This window comes from Prorops nasuta, unplaced genomic scaffold, assembly GCF_024137725.1.
Source record: "Prorops nasuta isolate Cenicafe-Biocafe unplaced genomic scaffold, Cenicafe_Pnas_1.2 PNAS00010, whole genome shotgun sequence".
Lineage (NCBI taxonomy): Eukaryota > Metazoa > Arthropoda > Insecta > Hymenoptera > Bethylidae > Prorops > Prorops nasuta.
Window position 1 is genome coordinate 4,000,226 of NW_027116807.1, and position 16,350 is coordinate 4,016,575.

The window sequence follows — 16,350 nt, forward strand, 5'->3', positions numbered from 1 at the left end:
GGCCCATCTCATTAGATTCGTTTTCACTTAAAAGCAGCAGCATTTCTAATATCAATAGCATTGAATAGTAATGATTAGGCTCTCATTATATGCAAATGGCAAAATTTCTTCATAAATTGCAACAAGAGTGTCGTACTTAGGCCAATCTCTCGAGTTTCGTTTTCATTCAAAAGCAGCACACCCATCCTTTTCAAAGTGCAAACATGGAAAAGCTTCCTGTAAAGATTGTTAAAGAATTAACTGTCCTGTATATAGTAATAGTTTTTATTGCTGCCTTCTATTGACACTGTACTTTGCACATTTATTAAACATATACAGTACATTTCGTAAAATTATTTTTATCAAGTAAATGTAAATACTGTAAAACAAATTGCCTTTAATGGCACACGATTTCATACGTTGGGTATTAACCAGCTGGCACTGGTTATAGGCGGTTCATTCCACACCTTTCCACATTAAAATATCCTGTATTCCACAATTAACATGGTTGTGCGTATAATTAGCATACATGGATCATTTTACACTAAAAAATGCTTCTAGGATATTTTACAATTTCACGAAGAGACATTACTCTTTTCTTCTTGCCTATATAATGTAGATCATTTCAATGAATAGAAAAATGCTAATTAACCAATTTTGCCTTGATAATATTCCTATGTTTATTAAAATTATCTTAAAACTAAAATGTAGTTTTTTAGATAGAATTTTAATCGTTGCTAAGTCACAATACTTATCAGCAATTTTCAGAAGCTATTTAAAGAAAGACTAGATATAGTGCTAAAATTTAAAGTGAAATAAGAAAACCATGAAAGAATAATTTCTTGGAATTTTATAATCCTAAGGGAGGAAAGGAGTACTAAATTCTCATTGATGTTTGTTTTTATTATCTCCATAATTATTGTTGTTTGTTGGTATTCTCGTTGCAGCTGTCGTTACACTTGTTATCATCTCTGCAGTTTCGAGGCAGGTTTGATGAGCACAGTCAACGCGAGTAACACAGTTAATTCTTGGTCTTCGTCGTGTGTGGACGTGCATATATCCATTGAAATACCTCTCATCACATTTAAACAATTTTTTTACATTGGAGCAAATTTAAAATTTCCATTGAAATTTTTGTAAATTATGTTAAACTTTTATATTCAATTACTGTAAATTTATTCAATTACCAGAAATTTATGGAAAAAATTCTGCACACAGGAATATCGATGATCACAGAATATTAAAGATTAATAATCACAATACTCAATATTGAATTATTAATAAAGTTAGCAATTGTGTGCAAACGTGTTTTTATATACAGATGCACACTACAAATTATGGTTATGATTAGTATATAATTGAAGTTGAACCGAGATTCCTAAGAATTATTTAAGACTGTGTTAGAAATGTGTTTTTAAAATTGTGTGCATGTGTTCGTGTGTATATTTGTTTCTCTAATTCTAACGCATCAGCAACATCCACAGGTGTTTCTTTTATAGTATACCTATATATACCATCAGAGAGACATTTTAAAGTAGTCAACTGGTGCGCGATTATACATAATGTCCACTCTGTTAAAGTGATTTAGTACAAACATCAAGATTCGTCGTTTACTAATCTCAGCAGTGGACGAGAAAAAATGTCCAACATAATAAGCAACAAGTAATCATATTTTAATTTAATTTCATACTTTTATTTCTGACTTCACGTTAATTGCTAATTACATAACAATCGAGATTACAATAAATAATGTAATTAATGCTTTATAATTCAAGCAATAAGTTGCAACTAAATGTATTTTTTATAATAAATACAATCACACGTGCTTTAATTAATTCTTAATTTATTATTACCATTATATTATTCTAACTGTAATAATCAAAGGAGAATAATTAAAAACTTTTAGAGATTTTTTTTTAAGTTCTCGTTAGAAACACGTGTGTATTAGATTTGCTGATTGTAGCTGTGATTATATTATTGAGAGCCTTTTATCAGCAGCTTCTAATAGATACACAACGAATTATGCGTGATAGTACACCCCCTTCAGTTTTAGATTTCCCTTTTTTTTATAAAGCTGATAATAACCAACGTGCACCAAATTTATTGTAATAATAATATAACAATCAAAGGAGAATAATTAATTAACTTTTAAAGAATTTTTATTTTTTCAAATTCTCATTAGAAACACGTGTGAATTAAGCTAGCTGATTGTAGCTCTGATTACATTATTGAGAGCATTTTATCAGAAGCCTCCAACAGATACACAACGAATTACGAGTGATAATACACCCCCTTCAGTATTAGATTTCCCTCTTTTTTATAAAGCTGATAACCGACGTGCATCAAGCTCTGCGTAAGAACGTTTGAAATATTACATAATCGAAGAGTGCACAAAAGATATCACTAATTAACGAGCGATTACCACGAATCAATTAGCGAAGGGACGGTCGTTGTAATTGTACTCACAAATAAAATAGAAAAAAAGTTTTTCTAATTTATTTAGAAGCGTAGGAAAATGGGAGCATCGAATATTGGTTGGAAATAAAATTTCTCGCGAAGGAGGTCGAGGTTGATCGATAAGATGCGATTGATGGCTGGAAAAGTAAATACTCAATGTTAACGGGCGAAACCAGCTGCTGTTCTTCTTGCCGGTCACGACTCTCTTATCCAACGATTAAACTTATGCAATTCGATTGTTCGTATTCCTAATTTTCCATTTTATTTCATTCTCTTAATTTCAATTTAACGACCGAGGCAAATACACACACACACACACATGCTTTGATATATAGAGGTGTACAGCGAGCAATAATTGAATCAGTCGCTTTAAAAATAACACGTGTCATAAATTTAATTATTGTGGATGATGGCATTTATTGAAGTTATTGGCAGAGTTGATATATATTTTATTCGAAGGTACTCACCAAACAATAATTAAGTCGATTGCTTCGCAAAGTTGGAAAATGCAAAATTTACAGGAAATTGATAACGTTGATCGCTACTCCCAAGTGATTTACGATTTTCTTTCGTGCAGCAAACTTACGATGGTTTGTTTATCAATCGAAAAGCATGAATATTCATTAATTAAATTATTAATTGATTGTGTATTATGTTGGATTGAATATGTATTAATATATTGTTCGTGTAATTAATAATTAAGACTCGTGTCATATTTTAACAAACAGATTCAAATTTATCTCGAAGCCGCAAGATAATTAATTTTTTATAATGTCAGAAAAATGTATATATACATATATATATATATATATATATATATTGCAAGAAATTTGTGTAAAATGTTTGTACAGCGTACCTCTCTTCGTAGTATTTTAGTAGGCTGTGAAATAGCTCCAACGAAACAATAATTATTCACTTGACGACTATACTAGTGGTGGTCGTCGTTTGGGCAAAATTTAACTACAATAGCGCGATCTTCACATCTCTCTACTGAGAGCGCGGCCCTGATGGATCATTATTAATCGTGAGAGTTATTATGTACTTCAATTTCAACCGGAAGTGATTCTTTTTTTCCTCCCCTTCTATTAAGAAATCAACCACCTCTTTTACTCTAAATATTAGCCTCTGAAAATGATTAATTCTTTTTAATAGGATTAGTTTCATAATATAGTCCATTTCTATTTTTGTTTTTCGAAACTTTTTTGACACTATAGTATATTTCTACAAAATCGTGATTGCATTAAAGTTTTTTTTTCATCTCCATTTAATAATCAACCATACCTCCTTTATTCACGATATTAACTGCTGAAAATTCTTCATCCCTCTTATTGTAATGAGCTCCACGTAATCGATTCCCACTTTCATGTTCTGAAACGTTCCCGGAATCAAATTAACACCTTGGAATTTTTCAGTAATGTTCTTCACACTATGGTGTAGGATTTCTAAAATCGTAATTGCACTGATCATTTTCAGGTGGGATTGATTCTGTTTATTCCTCCTTATTAAGAAATCAATTACCTACTTTACTCTGAATATTAGCTTCTAAAAAATGTTCATCCCTTCTAGTACCATAAATCTGTACAGTCTATTTCCACTTTCATTTTGTGAAACGTTTTTGACTGTATAAGTATTTATATAAAATCGTATTTACATTGATCATTTTCAAATGGAAACGATTCTTTTTATTCCTTCCTATTAAGAAATCAACCACCTGTTTTACTCTGGATATTAACTTCTGAACATTTTTCATCTCTGATGAGCTCCATATATATATAGTCGATTTCCACTTTCATTCCAACTTGACTACAAACGACTCTTTGACACTCCCAACTGGTATGCATTATAATGTCAGACTCATTTCTAAAAGGTTCCTAGAATCAATTTGAAAGCTTGAAATGTTTTAGAAACATTTTTGAAACTATGTAATATTTTCGGAAAATCGTGATTAAATTGATGCTTTTGGAAAGGAAGCAATTCCTTTTATTCCTCCACTGCATCAAGAAATCAGTCACATTCTCCATTTCTTTTATTAGCTTCTAAAAATTCTTTACAGTTATCAGAAGGAGCTCGGTTGATTCCCACTTTGACTACACATGATTCGCGCTAATAGAATGTGAATGGAGTATTTCTATACAGAATCGTGATTACATGAACATTTTGAAAAGGAAGCAATTCGTTTTATTTCTTTCCTGCATCAAGAAATCAGTCACATCCTCCAATTCTTTTATTAGCTTCTAAAATTTCTTTATAGTTATCACAAGATGCTCAGTTGATTTCCACTTTGACTGCACATGACTCACCATAATAGAGTATACAACATTTCTACAAAATCATAATTACATGATTAACTTGTTAAAGAAAGCAATTCATTTTATTCCTCCACTACATCCAAAAATCAGACACATGTATACTAAAAAGCTCTTGATATCACTCTAAAAATTCTTTATACTTATCAGAAGGAGCTCAGTCGATTCCCACTTTGAATCTCCTATATACTTTGACTGCATGCACACGACTCGCTAACTGTGTAAATTGACTATTTCTACACACTCAATGAACATTAATCGCATTTTATCTAATTTCATGTACATTACCAAATTACACAGGCGGTATAGAGATATATCAAATAAACGTTATTAGATACAATTGAGCTAATTGTCAGTTAGCCCTTCCCTTTTCCCCTTTAAGTTGATCCCGACGCGACTTCTCTTCAATAGGCCAGATTAATATTTTATGTTAACACACAGTGAATGACACAGAAATAGCAGGTCTAAAATGAAGAAACTAAACAACCTTATTAATCACGTTGCGAAAACAAATCGTTAAGGTCTTATTATGAGATCTTGTTTGGTATATTATTCATCTTCGATCAAACACACAGTTGCGTAATTTTTAATCGTTTACAAGCAAGCTGCCGTGCGTCGATGGATTATTCAATGAAGATTCGATATAATTGCAGGTTGTTTATCGAAAGACGGAAAAAATTATAAAATATACATATAGATATACGATAGTGCGTACGAATTTCTTGTCAACTTAATTAACAATAGTCCTTGGGTTACTCGAGTGTTTATTGTAACAAAGAGTTTAGTTTAAATAATTATTATTAATATATTTGGCAGACCGTGGATGCAGCCAGGGATGAGAGGAAATTCCGGGACTCACTCTGGTGGTGGATCCCAATCCGGTGGTGGAACAGGTGACGACGAGGCCCCGAAGGATCCAGGTGTCCGAATCACCCACCAATCCTACACCGAGAAAGATTTTGAAGGTTCGTGAAAATTAATAAATCCCAATATTTCATTTCCTTCGTAAACATTCAATTGCAAATCGACCTGTATACACGGCGACAGAAAATCATTTATCTAAGAATTGATCTGCACGACAAATTTGAATGTTGCAAAACTCTGTACTCTATTTTCGAAGCTCATAGGATTATCAAAAGCTGACGATGCTCCTATCACGGTCATAGGTGTTTAACAAATTAAAGATTTTTGAAGCACCTGCGCGGTATTGTGTGAGCAAACAACGAAGCCAGACATTTATAGATGACCTAAGTGAAAAAAAGTATTATCATGAGCACTCTTCAATGTCGAAGTGTAAAATATATATATGTATACAACTGTTTCAAAAATAATAATTAACTCGTTATATTGATTGTAGAAAAAGTACAGATAATTTAATTTTAGGATTTTACAAGGGGACTGTAAGATGTAAATTTATCGTTTTGACTATATGCATCCAATTTCAGGTCACAGAGCACATACGGTTTACGTTGGTGTTCACATACCCAGTGAAAGAAGGCATCGTCGACATCACAAGCATCATCACTCCCAACGACAGTCATCCATCGGTGGAAAGGACGACGTCGACAATGAGAGGCCAGGTGAGTTGATTACTAGCATCGCGTTACTTCCACGATGTCTGCATTTTAATCATCACTCAAATGAACTCTATACTCTCTGTTTTCCATTCCAAATTCTTTCACCTCTCTAATTTTACTACTACAAAATTTTATTTCTGACGAATAGAAAATTTACAAATTATATACTATATTTATATGCTATGATAAAGTAGTAAGAAAACAGTAGCAAAAAAAATTGGAGGGAATATGAAATATTATTACTAAATATTTATTTTCATTGCAGCTACACCCCCAGCCCAAAGAGTCCAGTTTATCCTGGGCGAAGAGCTCGATAATGACGCACACGAGTCTCATCCCTTATTCTCCGAAATGGAAGAGCTCGTTAAGGATGGAGACGAGATGGAATGGAAGGAAACAGCAAGGCAAAACACCTGTCTAATTTTATACAATATAGCTAGCAAAGAAAATTAATTTGCCTCGACGACTAATTATTAAGCGAAGATTTGTATAATAGCATGATCATCCATTGTATCATAATAAGGTATTGTTTAATGTTGAAGATTAAAATTATATTGTAGATGGATAAAGTTTGAAGAGGACGTCGAGGAGGGAGGAAACAGGTGGAGCAAACCGCACGTGTCTACCCTTTCCTTACATTCGCTTTTCGAATTACGGAGTCTTCTCTTAAACGGAACTGTTATGTTGGACATGGAGGCATCTAGCTTGGAACAAATAGCAGATCTAGTTTTGGATAATATGATTAATAAAGGAGCTTTGCAACTTGAAAATCGAGAAAAGGTCATTCATTGTTAATTGGTTTATAGAGTCATTTGAAAATTTGTAATTGAAGTGATGGATATGTTTAGTTTTTATTCGAGGTAAAGGTTGGGTTAATTGTTAATATGTAGTATCTATATATGTGTACTAGGTCAGAGAGGCACTTCTGGTAAGACATCGTCACCAACACGAAAGACGCAAGGACAATAATATGTCGAGGTTACCAATTATTAGATCCTTAGCAGAAATTGGTCGAAATCATTCATCGTCCAAAAGTAAGTCGATTATTTATTTAAATCGATTTTAAACAATCTGACTTTATGAATTAAATTTAAGTAAGGGAATAATATATTGGAATAATAAATAATTATTTATTGACGGGACATCATTTATCTCAATACGTAGGTGTTGTAAGCTCAAACTAAAGTAGCAATAAATTTCAGCATACAATCATTTACCCACTCATCTGAATAAAAAAAATGTTTTTGAACATCTCAGTGCGTAAGACCGTAAATAATTAATATATAAAAAGAAGTGTACAAATTAATTAGGTATACATATACCTAATTTCTCTCTCAATTTTTTAACAAAATTATTTTTTAATGAAATCAATTATTTAACGCTTACACCCGTTATAGCTTAAGTGTGCTATTCTCCTTTTGCATTTAGACCTCTATTTTACGAAGCTAATCGATAAGACTTTTCATAAATATACGTATTCTACTTTGTTACTTTGCAAGAATGGATGCAGAGTGAATATAACTGGAGTTCCATTTAATTCTTTCGACATATCAACTAAATCTATTTGATTTGAGTTAATTATTATTAGTTTTTTAAAAATCCTATTACATATCATTTCCATTATATTTATTTTTAATTTTAGTTATGTTTTAATTATTTTTAACCTTCTATTATTTTTAAGTTTTAATTATTTTTCATTTTTAATTATTTTTTATTTGTTTTAAACCTGGGATTTCGTTCGGGGAACCACCCGTGGCCTAAAGTGGCAGGACGAAAGTACCGGGTCAAAAGAAGTTCGTTAAAGATTTGCGCCATACAAATTTTCAGATTGGAACTGTTCATGTGGTTTGCATGCCTTGTTGACGTCAGATTTACAGGAACGACGTGAAACAGAGGACGCCTACGCGCTCTCTACTGTCGCTTCCGTAGCACGCAGTAGCAGCTGCCCGAACTCAAACACGGCTCTACTCTCCAAAGAGGCCAAGGACCTTAAAGGTCCCTATCTTCTGGTTCCAGGTAATCCTTAAACGTTCTTCACGAAAATCTAAAGTTAATTTAATTTAAAAAAAATAATTACCTTATTGTTTATAATTATTATCATCTCTACAAATTTGTTTATTATTTCTACATAAAAAGCAAAAATATTTGATAAATTAAAATTCTTTGCAGGCCAAGAACCCGGTACCAATGGAATGGACAGGAGTCCAAGCAGTATATCGATCAACAGAAATCATAGTTCATCAGCTTTGGAAAATGGGGATAATAATCATAAGGTAAACGATACTAATATGACAAAAAACAAACTGTTAATAGCAAAAGAGTCAAATTGCCATTAGAAGTTTTAGAAAATGAATTTTTATCTTTTAGGGCAATACACATTTTATGCGAAAAATACCAGCTGGAGCTGAAGCAAGCAATATTCTAGTGGGTGAAGTTGATTTCCTAGACAAAACTTTGTCTGCTTTTATACGTTTAAGTCAGGCTGGAATAATGGGGGACCTAACAGAAGTTCCTGTACCTACTAGGTTTATCTTTGTATTACTTGGACCTGTGGTGAGCATTTAAACAATGTTCAATTTCGATTTCCCCTGCTATATCTCGCAGTAAATCAAAAACTAAGGGTCAATTAGAAACTTTTTGTTAAATCAGAGGTCGATGTAAATGCAGCGAAATGTTTTAAATAACTAGTCACTGATTCTGAAAAAATTTATTTCTTCATCTTTCACATAAAATTGTTTACTAGTAATATTTTTCTCATTTTAAAATAAACACTCCTAAGGTCTATATTCTTAATGCATCAACACTCACGATAAATTTTTATAGGGTGGTATAGCTGGATTTCATGAAATCGGTCGAGCAATGGCGACCTTGATGTCTGACGAAGTCTTCCATGATGTTGCGTACAAAGCAAAGAATAGAAACCATCTTCTTGCTGGCATAGATGAATTCTTAGACGCTGTCACAGTACTACCCCCAGGAGAGTGGGATCCTGCGATAAGAATAGAACCACCAGCAGCTATACCGTCTCAGGTAAATATCATTAGAGCTATCAACCTTATTAATAAATGAATAGGCGTTTCAGTCGCTATTTAACTCCAATTTGAAACCTTGAAAAACTAAAAATGGCAAATGGAGTTTTCTCTCAAGCTCTAGAATTCATTAGTGAGAATCATGTGCTATATTAATTACAGATGAGAGTAGTACAAAAGTATGTTTGCATTTATGAAAAAAAAACCCCTCATTCAAGTATTCTTATAAATATGTTTTTGATTTTTTTAATAAAAAATAAAACATGAAATTGGAAAAAGAAGCTGTATTTAGCAGAATTATTTGTTGTAGGAAGTGAGAAAACGACCCAAGGAAGAAAAACTGAAGGAAGATGTGGACGAGGAAGCTGACGAACAGAAACAGCGAGAAGAATCGGGTCTTTCAAGATCAGGAAAGCTGTTTGGGGGCTTAATAAACGATATTCGACGAAAAGCACCATTTTATATATCTGATTTCAAGGATGCATTCGCACTGCAATGCGTAGCATCTTTCATATTTCTCTACTTTGCCTGTTTATCACCTATCATTACTTTTGGTGGTTTGCTGAGTGAAGCAACTGACAAGCACATGGCTGCTATGGAATCACTGGTTTCCGGCTTTGTATGTGGAATTGGATATGGATTCTTTTCTGGTCAGCCCCTTACAATATTGGGGTCTACCGGTCCAGTATTGGTCTTTGAAACAATCGTCTACGAGTTTTGCAAGTAGGATCAAATTTATTTCAGCTGCCTGTTCGGTACATTAAGTGTATTCAATATTTCTTATCAAACAGACAGTCGGAGTGGAATTACATGTCATTTCGTTTCTGGATTGGTACTTGGATAACTATCATCTTATTGGTGCTCGTAGCAATTGACGCTAGTGCACTAGTTTGTTATATTACTCGTTTTACCGAGGAAAATTTTGCAACTCTTATCGCCTTTATTTTTATTTACAAGGTACAAAAAATGGAGCCAAATTATTATATAAGTTACTGATTTTTTAAACTAAGAGAAACCAACTAATCGAGTATAATTAATCGTTTTAAGGCTGTGGAGAACGTTTTATCAATAGGAAAGAAATATCCCTTAAATACTCATGGCCAAGAGATATTAAATTATGATTGCTGGTGTAAACCACCGAACAGTACGTCACAATTTACTTCGGAAACTTTGGATTGGAGCTCGTTTAATCGGAGCACCTGCCTGGTAAATTTAGCTTAATCCAAAAATATAAACTTATTGCATATTTAAGTATAAGACTTTCTATAGAAAAGTAAACAAGGATTTTTAAAATAGCACAACCATTTTATATCATAGTAATAGTTTGATTTGATGTAAATAATTAAGAAATATTCTTTCAGAGCTATAACGGTACACTTTTCGGTGATGGCTGCGAAGTATCCCGTTACGTACCCGATGTATTTTTGATGTCCATCATTCTTTTTATGGGAACCTTCTTACTGTCCGTAGAGCTGAAAGACTTTAAAAATGCCCTTTTCTTTCCCTCCAAAGTAAGCTGAATTATAATTAATGTCATTTTCATTGCTTTTCTCAAAATTATCTATATCTATTTATTTATTTTATCTATGAATAAGTTCTTCTCTCCTTCACTTTTTTTCTCTCTCTTTGTACTAAAATCAGGTTAGACAAGTTGTGAGCGATTTTGCAGTAATAATCGCTATTTTTTCAATGAGTACGCTCGACTACTTCGTAGGCATTGGAACGCCAAAATTGGAAGTGCCAGTAGAATTTAAGCCTACATTGGAAAGCAGAGGATGGATGATCTGGCCTTTTCAAAGAAATCCATGGTGGACCGCAATAGTAGCCTTTTTACCCGCTTTGTTAGGGACCATTCTAATTTTTATGGATCAGCAGATCACGGCTGTTATTGTTAATAGAAAGGAAAACAAACTAAAAGTAAATATACTTAATTTAAGAAAGATCTCTCTAATACTCTAGTAGCCAACGTAGCTTTGCCAAATTTTCCATTTAAACAGATCCAAATTTTGTAATATTATTAAAATACTAATAAGTTTACAAGATTGCGAATATTAGTATATATTTGGCTATTATAGTATACAGAGTTAATGATTCAAACAACTTGATATCACAAATAAAATTTAAATAAATTGCTTTGAAGCTTTTAATTGTTGCTGAAAATTAAAAGAATTAATAAAAGGATATCCAGTCGGTTGAATGTTTTTTTTTTCCATAAGAGACACATCTAATTCAATAATTTATATCGATGCTCTGCTTCTTTAGAAAGGTTGTGGCTATCATTTAGACCTATTTGTGTTGGCAATCCTGATTGAGATTTGTTCGGTTATGGGATTACCCTGGTTCGTAGCAGCAACGGTGCTCTCGATTAATCACGTTAACTCATTAAAATTGGAGTCCGAATGTGCAGCGCCTGGTGAGAAGCCACAATTTTTAGGAGTAAGGGAACAAAGAGTTACACACATCCTGATATTCCTCATGATTGGTTGTTCTGTACTTCTCACACCAATGCTCAAGCACATACCGATGCCTGTATTGTTTGGAGTCTTTTTATATATGGGAGTTGCTTCTCTGAAGGGTCTCCAATTTTTCGACCGAATTTTGATAATGCTAATGCCAGTGAAATATCAGCCTGACTATATGTTTCTTCGACAGGTATTGAATTATTAATTTTAATTTTATACGCAATTAAGCTAAATGCAATTGTATTCATGTGTATGGAATATCATTTGTAAAAGAAAGTTAAACATTTTTTTTTTCGTACATGTAAATTAAAGAATGTTGTTGCTATTATTGTGATTATTCATGAACTAAATTGCTAAAATTTGACGCTCATTTATTGCATTTTATTTCCTGTATATTCGACTCAGTTACTGTTTAAAATAAATATTTAATGTATTTTTTAGGTGCCTCTTAAACGTGTACACATATTTACAGCAATACAACTGACTTGTTTGGCTTGTTTATGGCTCATTAAGTCTTTTAGCTCTACGTCCATTTTATTCCCTTTAATGGTAAGCAATCACAATAATAAATAAATATAATAGCATTACTAACATCTTGCTTATCACATTAAATTTATTAATATTAAGATATTATAATGAATTTAATTTCGATAGCTGGTGGTTATGATTGGAATTAGGAAAAGCTTGGATTTCGTATTTACCCAGCGCGAATTAAAAATCCTGGACGATGTAATGCCCGAAACGAGCAAAAAACATGCAGAAGATCTTCGCCAGCTGGAAAATGGCGAGGTTAGCACCGTGACAAGAATATTAAGCGCTATTGCTTGTCATAAATAGTATACAAGCAGTGGTCATGGGCCTAAGACATGTCCCATGGTCACTATTACCGTTTGCGATTATGATGAATCTAATATTTATCGAACTTGCGACTAATCTGAAGGGAAATGAATTTTGGTCATTTTACACTTTGATACAAATGAGGGGTCTAATTAATAGCTTAAAACTTGCAGGGGGGTAAAAAGCATTAATTATATACTCCAAGTATTATATTTCAATTTTATAAAACTCGTTTCGTACTTTAAAAATAATAAATTTTACCAAACCAATAAGAAAATTTATATCAATATATACTATTGGAGAGTTTTTATACAATATATAAATTTATTACAATGACATATACAGCGTTAAGATGAACCAAGTCAATAAATTTGTCAATTGGTTCTACCTATTATATAAGTTGATTAGTAATTTAAAAAGTTTAAATTTTATAGATAATTCTTCAAAATTAATTTGTTTTTATTTCAGTCACTTATTTTCCTTTTACTTCTATATTTGTTTATTTAATCACCACGTGTGCCGAAATAGTTTAAAACACTTCAGGTTTAGTACTACAGTATACATCAAATTATAGAAAGGGAGGAGATTAAGATATTTCGAAAGAAAAAATAATCGTTATAACAGTAGTTTTATCGTAGCAAACAACGTTTTATGACGTTAATGGACATGTTTTATATGTAAGGTACACCTAATGCTTATTGTGAGTATTTTTTAATCCATTAAAATTAGACAAATTATAGATATTAATGTTCATGTGCTATAATAATTCACGACCTTATTGCTATTGTATTGATACAAATGTATAGTTTTTGATGACAATTTATTTTAACAATAATCATAAGATTGTGTTGTGCCAAACATAGAAATAATCATGATAGCTATAAATTATCATCAAATACGATACCAACTATATCTTCAAACAGCTGCAATGTGGATCTACTAGTACAGCTTGCTCTTGTAACATGATGAAAATTACCATCAAGTTTCAAGTTTTAGTTGCAAAACATAACGGTAGATTGAAGTCATTTCGACAAGGGACTTCCTAGAGCATCAGGTAAAATTGGAAAGCAAAGCTTATCCGGCAGCTTGATCAACGGAAAATTAATAATCATCTTCTAAAATTAGTCTAAATAAAGTAATACAGGGTATGGTATAATTGGTAATGCCATCGATAAACGTTATCAATGATTATTCTCATTTTTCTTAATTATAAAATCATTAGTGTTTGTTTTTGATCAAATTGTTTATTCGATCTTCAATTATAATTTTAATATACAGGATGTAACATTGCAGAATTATACAGTTTTAAACAGGGTCATTTCCCAGTATTTTCTGATTGTAAATCTTCAAACCACTTCAGACTCAGTCTATTAATTACTGAGCTGGAGAATTATAAATGTTAGTGTTTTTTCGCACTATTTCGTGACGTCATAGCTGCAAATACGAAACGGGTGTAGTCATGACGTTGTACAAACCTTGCTAAAATATTTTAAAGGCATAATATTAAAGTAGAATTTAGAGAAGGGTATAATAACAATGGAAATAACGTAAAGGAAATAGTTAATGGGAGCTGTATTGTTAATGAATAAAAGTTCATTATGTCGCCATATATAGAGCGTTTTCGTTCGAAAAATGTAATTTGCTAAAAAAAAAACACAAAAAAAAGAATTCTCTAGAAGAGAGACTCAAAAATATTGTGGTAAAACAAAATTTCAGAAATTGTACTTTTTATGATTAAAGAGCGTTAGATTTGTAGCTAGAGTTAGTACATGATTTTTATCTACTGTTGAGTCGTGTACGCAAACTATTTTACGGGCTTACTTGCAATGTGTTATCATGATTTAGCTTTAAAAGCACTAAAAAGCGTTCCCTTGATTGTAAATATTATTGCACTAAAAATTAAAAGCAGTCTCAGACAGTATTACGAGTAGACTATCAATGATGTGATACAATACAAGAAAAACATTTTGTACAGTAATATTGACAGTCTAGGAACCAAGTAACATAAATTTGCTCACCCAGGTACTATGAGTATATAGTATAATATAGTGTATTAGTACGATTTAGTGTACAAATAATCTTGCGCAAACCAGCATTTAAATTTGAAGAGTGCAATAAGATAATTAAGCGAAAAATACTTGTTTGTAATTATAGCCAAACGTACTTAGCAATAACAATATTATTTCATCCAATAAAATGTTTTTTGTTTAGTATAATAATTACTATTTATTAATAATTAGGCATTGATTTTAGTAGTAAAGTGGAGAGCAATATTTTATTTCAGTTACGAAGCTATAAATGTTTAAAATTGACAACTACAACAGTGAATACTGTAGCGTAATTAGAGAAAGCTAGAATATCCAATTTCCACAATAATGGATGTTTCGCCTGAGGCTATTATACAAACAAATTTCTTTTAATAATTAGGAGTCTGATTCTTAACTTCCTTGTTATTAAGATTTTTAATTAAAAAATAAAAAGTTCAATCTCCTCTTACTTGTAGCTCTTATTTATCGTAAGTCTAGCATTTATAACCATTGTATTTCTTCGATAAATATGGAGCTGCTTCTTATACATTTTTTTGCATTCATGATCCTCTTGTAAGAAATTTCATCGTATTACTCAGGACTTCGTAATTAATTATGCAGCGATTTTTGTTATAAACAAAAATGATAATATCATTATTAGCCATTTGGCATATTCTTGTTTACTGTTTTTGAGGTATTGAGATGTAAATATAATTTTTAAATTAATGATATAAAATTGATGTTTCTTCAGGAGCATACCGAGGCAGTTGATTACGGAGCACAAGGAAACATACAAATTTCCTTGGGAAATGGTAATATAATGAAGATTCCCTTGGCTAGCATTAATATTAGTGAAGAGGTCAATAGAACTGGAATTTGGCAACAAGTGAACGAAAGTAATGAGAAGATCAAACAACACAAATTGATCAAGTACGCAGAATATGTTATATACCACGTTTTATGTGTAAATTATAACTGTTTAATGAATGCAAATGATGTAACTTCTTTTCATTTGAAGTATTATTGTAGTTATTTATATCAAAGTAAGAATTGTGTGTTTTATTTGTTGACATGCTGCAGGGCGGTGGGAAAAGTGAAAAAACATTCGAAAAAGGATGGTATTTTACAAAATGAAGAAATGACAAGATTAACGACGATGAATGAAGAGGATGAGGACGATTGTAAAATATCGATTAAGGTGACACCCGTAAGTGACTCGAAATTTTAATACATCTTGATCGACATCTAAAATATGATATCGGACAGCATGTTAGCATACATATAATAAGTTTATTATCTAATTTTCATGCCATGGTTTTAATTTTTTTATTAAATGATTTGTTTGAAAAGAAATACTGTATAAAAGTTTGATGCGAAATGGATTCTATTAAATTCCTACACTTCACACTGTAAAAGAAAGGTTAAAACATAAAATTATCTGCCAAGTTACCATTTTTTGTAGGATATCATTTAATTTTACTGTTAATTATTAAGGCATTTTTAAAAATATCTTTCTATTTCTTAACATGTTAACTCGCGTTCTTAAGAAAATAACGAGAAATAAGTTAATTCTTATGACAAGTCAAGTGCGTGCCTATATTCTATACTGAAAGTTAAAAAACTCAAATACAAAATCCTGCCTAAAGTTAAAAAGATCCATGAAATACCAATTCAGC

The 16,350-nt window shown here is 31.8% G+C and overlaps 1 protein-coding gene across 2 annotated transcripts; it reads left to right on the forward strand.

Annotated features, from left to right (window-relative positions):
• The first annotated feature begins 998 nt into the window (after nucleotides 1-998).
• On the forward strand, nucleotides 999-16,267 carry Ndae1 (Na[+]-driven anion exchanger 1). Of its 2 annotated transcripts, none has more exons than XM_066732705.1 (19): nucleotides 999-1,641; nucleotides 5,559-5,707; nucleotides 6,188-6,322; nucleotides 6,585-6,723; nucleotides 6,880-7,099; nucleotides 7,230-7,353; nucleotides 8,147-8,335; nucleotides 8,489-8,592; nucleotides 8,687-8,872; nucleotides 9,143-9,349; nucleotides 9,659-10,071; nucleotides 10,140-10,305; nucleotides 10,396-10,554; nucleotides 10,710-10,859; nucleotides 10,990-11,265; nucleotides 11,611-12,000; nucleotides 12,252-12,359; nucleotides 12,465-12,599; nucleotides 15,426-16,267. In XM_066732705.1, the coding sequence occupies exons 1-19, from the start codon at nucleotides 1,619-1,621 to the stop codon at nucleotides 15,900-15,902; spliced, it is 3,750 nt and encodes a 1,249-aa protein (XP_066588802.1). In that variant the 5' UTR covers nucleotides 999-1,618; the 3' UTR covers nucleotides 15,903-16,267. The 2 variants fall into 2 exon arrangements, with proteins under 2 accessions (XP_066588802.1, XP_066588803.1); XM_066732706.1 differs by having other exon boundaries at nucleotides 8,189-8,335.
• Nucleotides 16,268-16,350: the final 83 nt, after the last annotated feature.

Coding starts and splice junctions, on each gene's coding strand:
- Ndae1 (XM_066732705.1), top strand. CDS start 1,619: ATGTCCAACATAATAAGCAACAA. Junction 6,724..6,879: donor GAATGGAAGGAAACAGCAAG/GCAAAACACCTG, acceptor ATTATATTGTAG/ATGGATAAAGTTTGAAGAGG. Junction 9,350..9,658: donor CAGCAGCTATACCGTCTCAG/GTAAATATCATT, acceptor TATTTGTTGTAG/GAAGTGAGAAAACGACCCAA.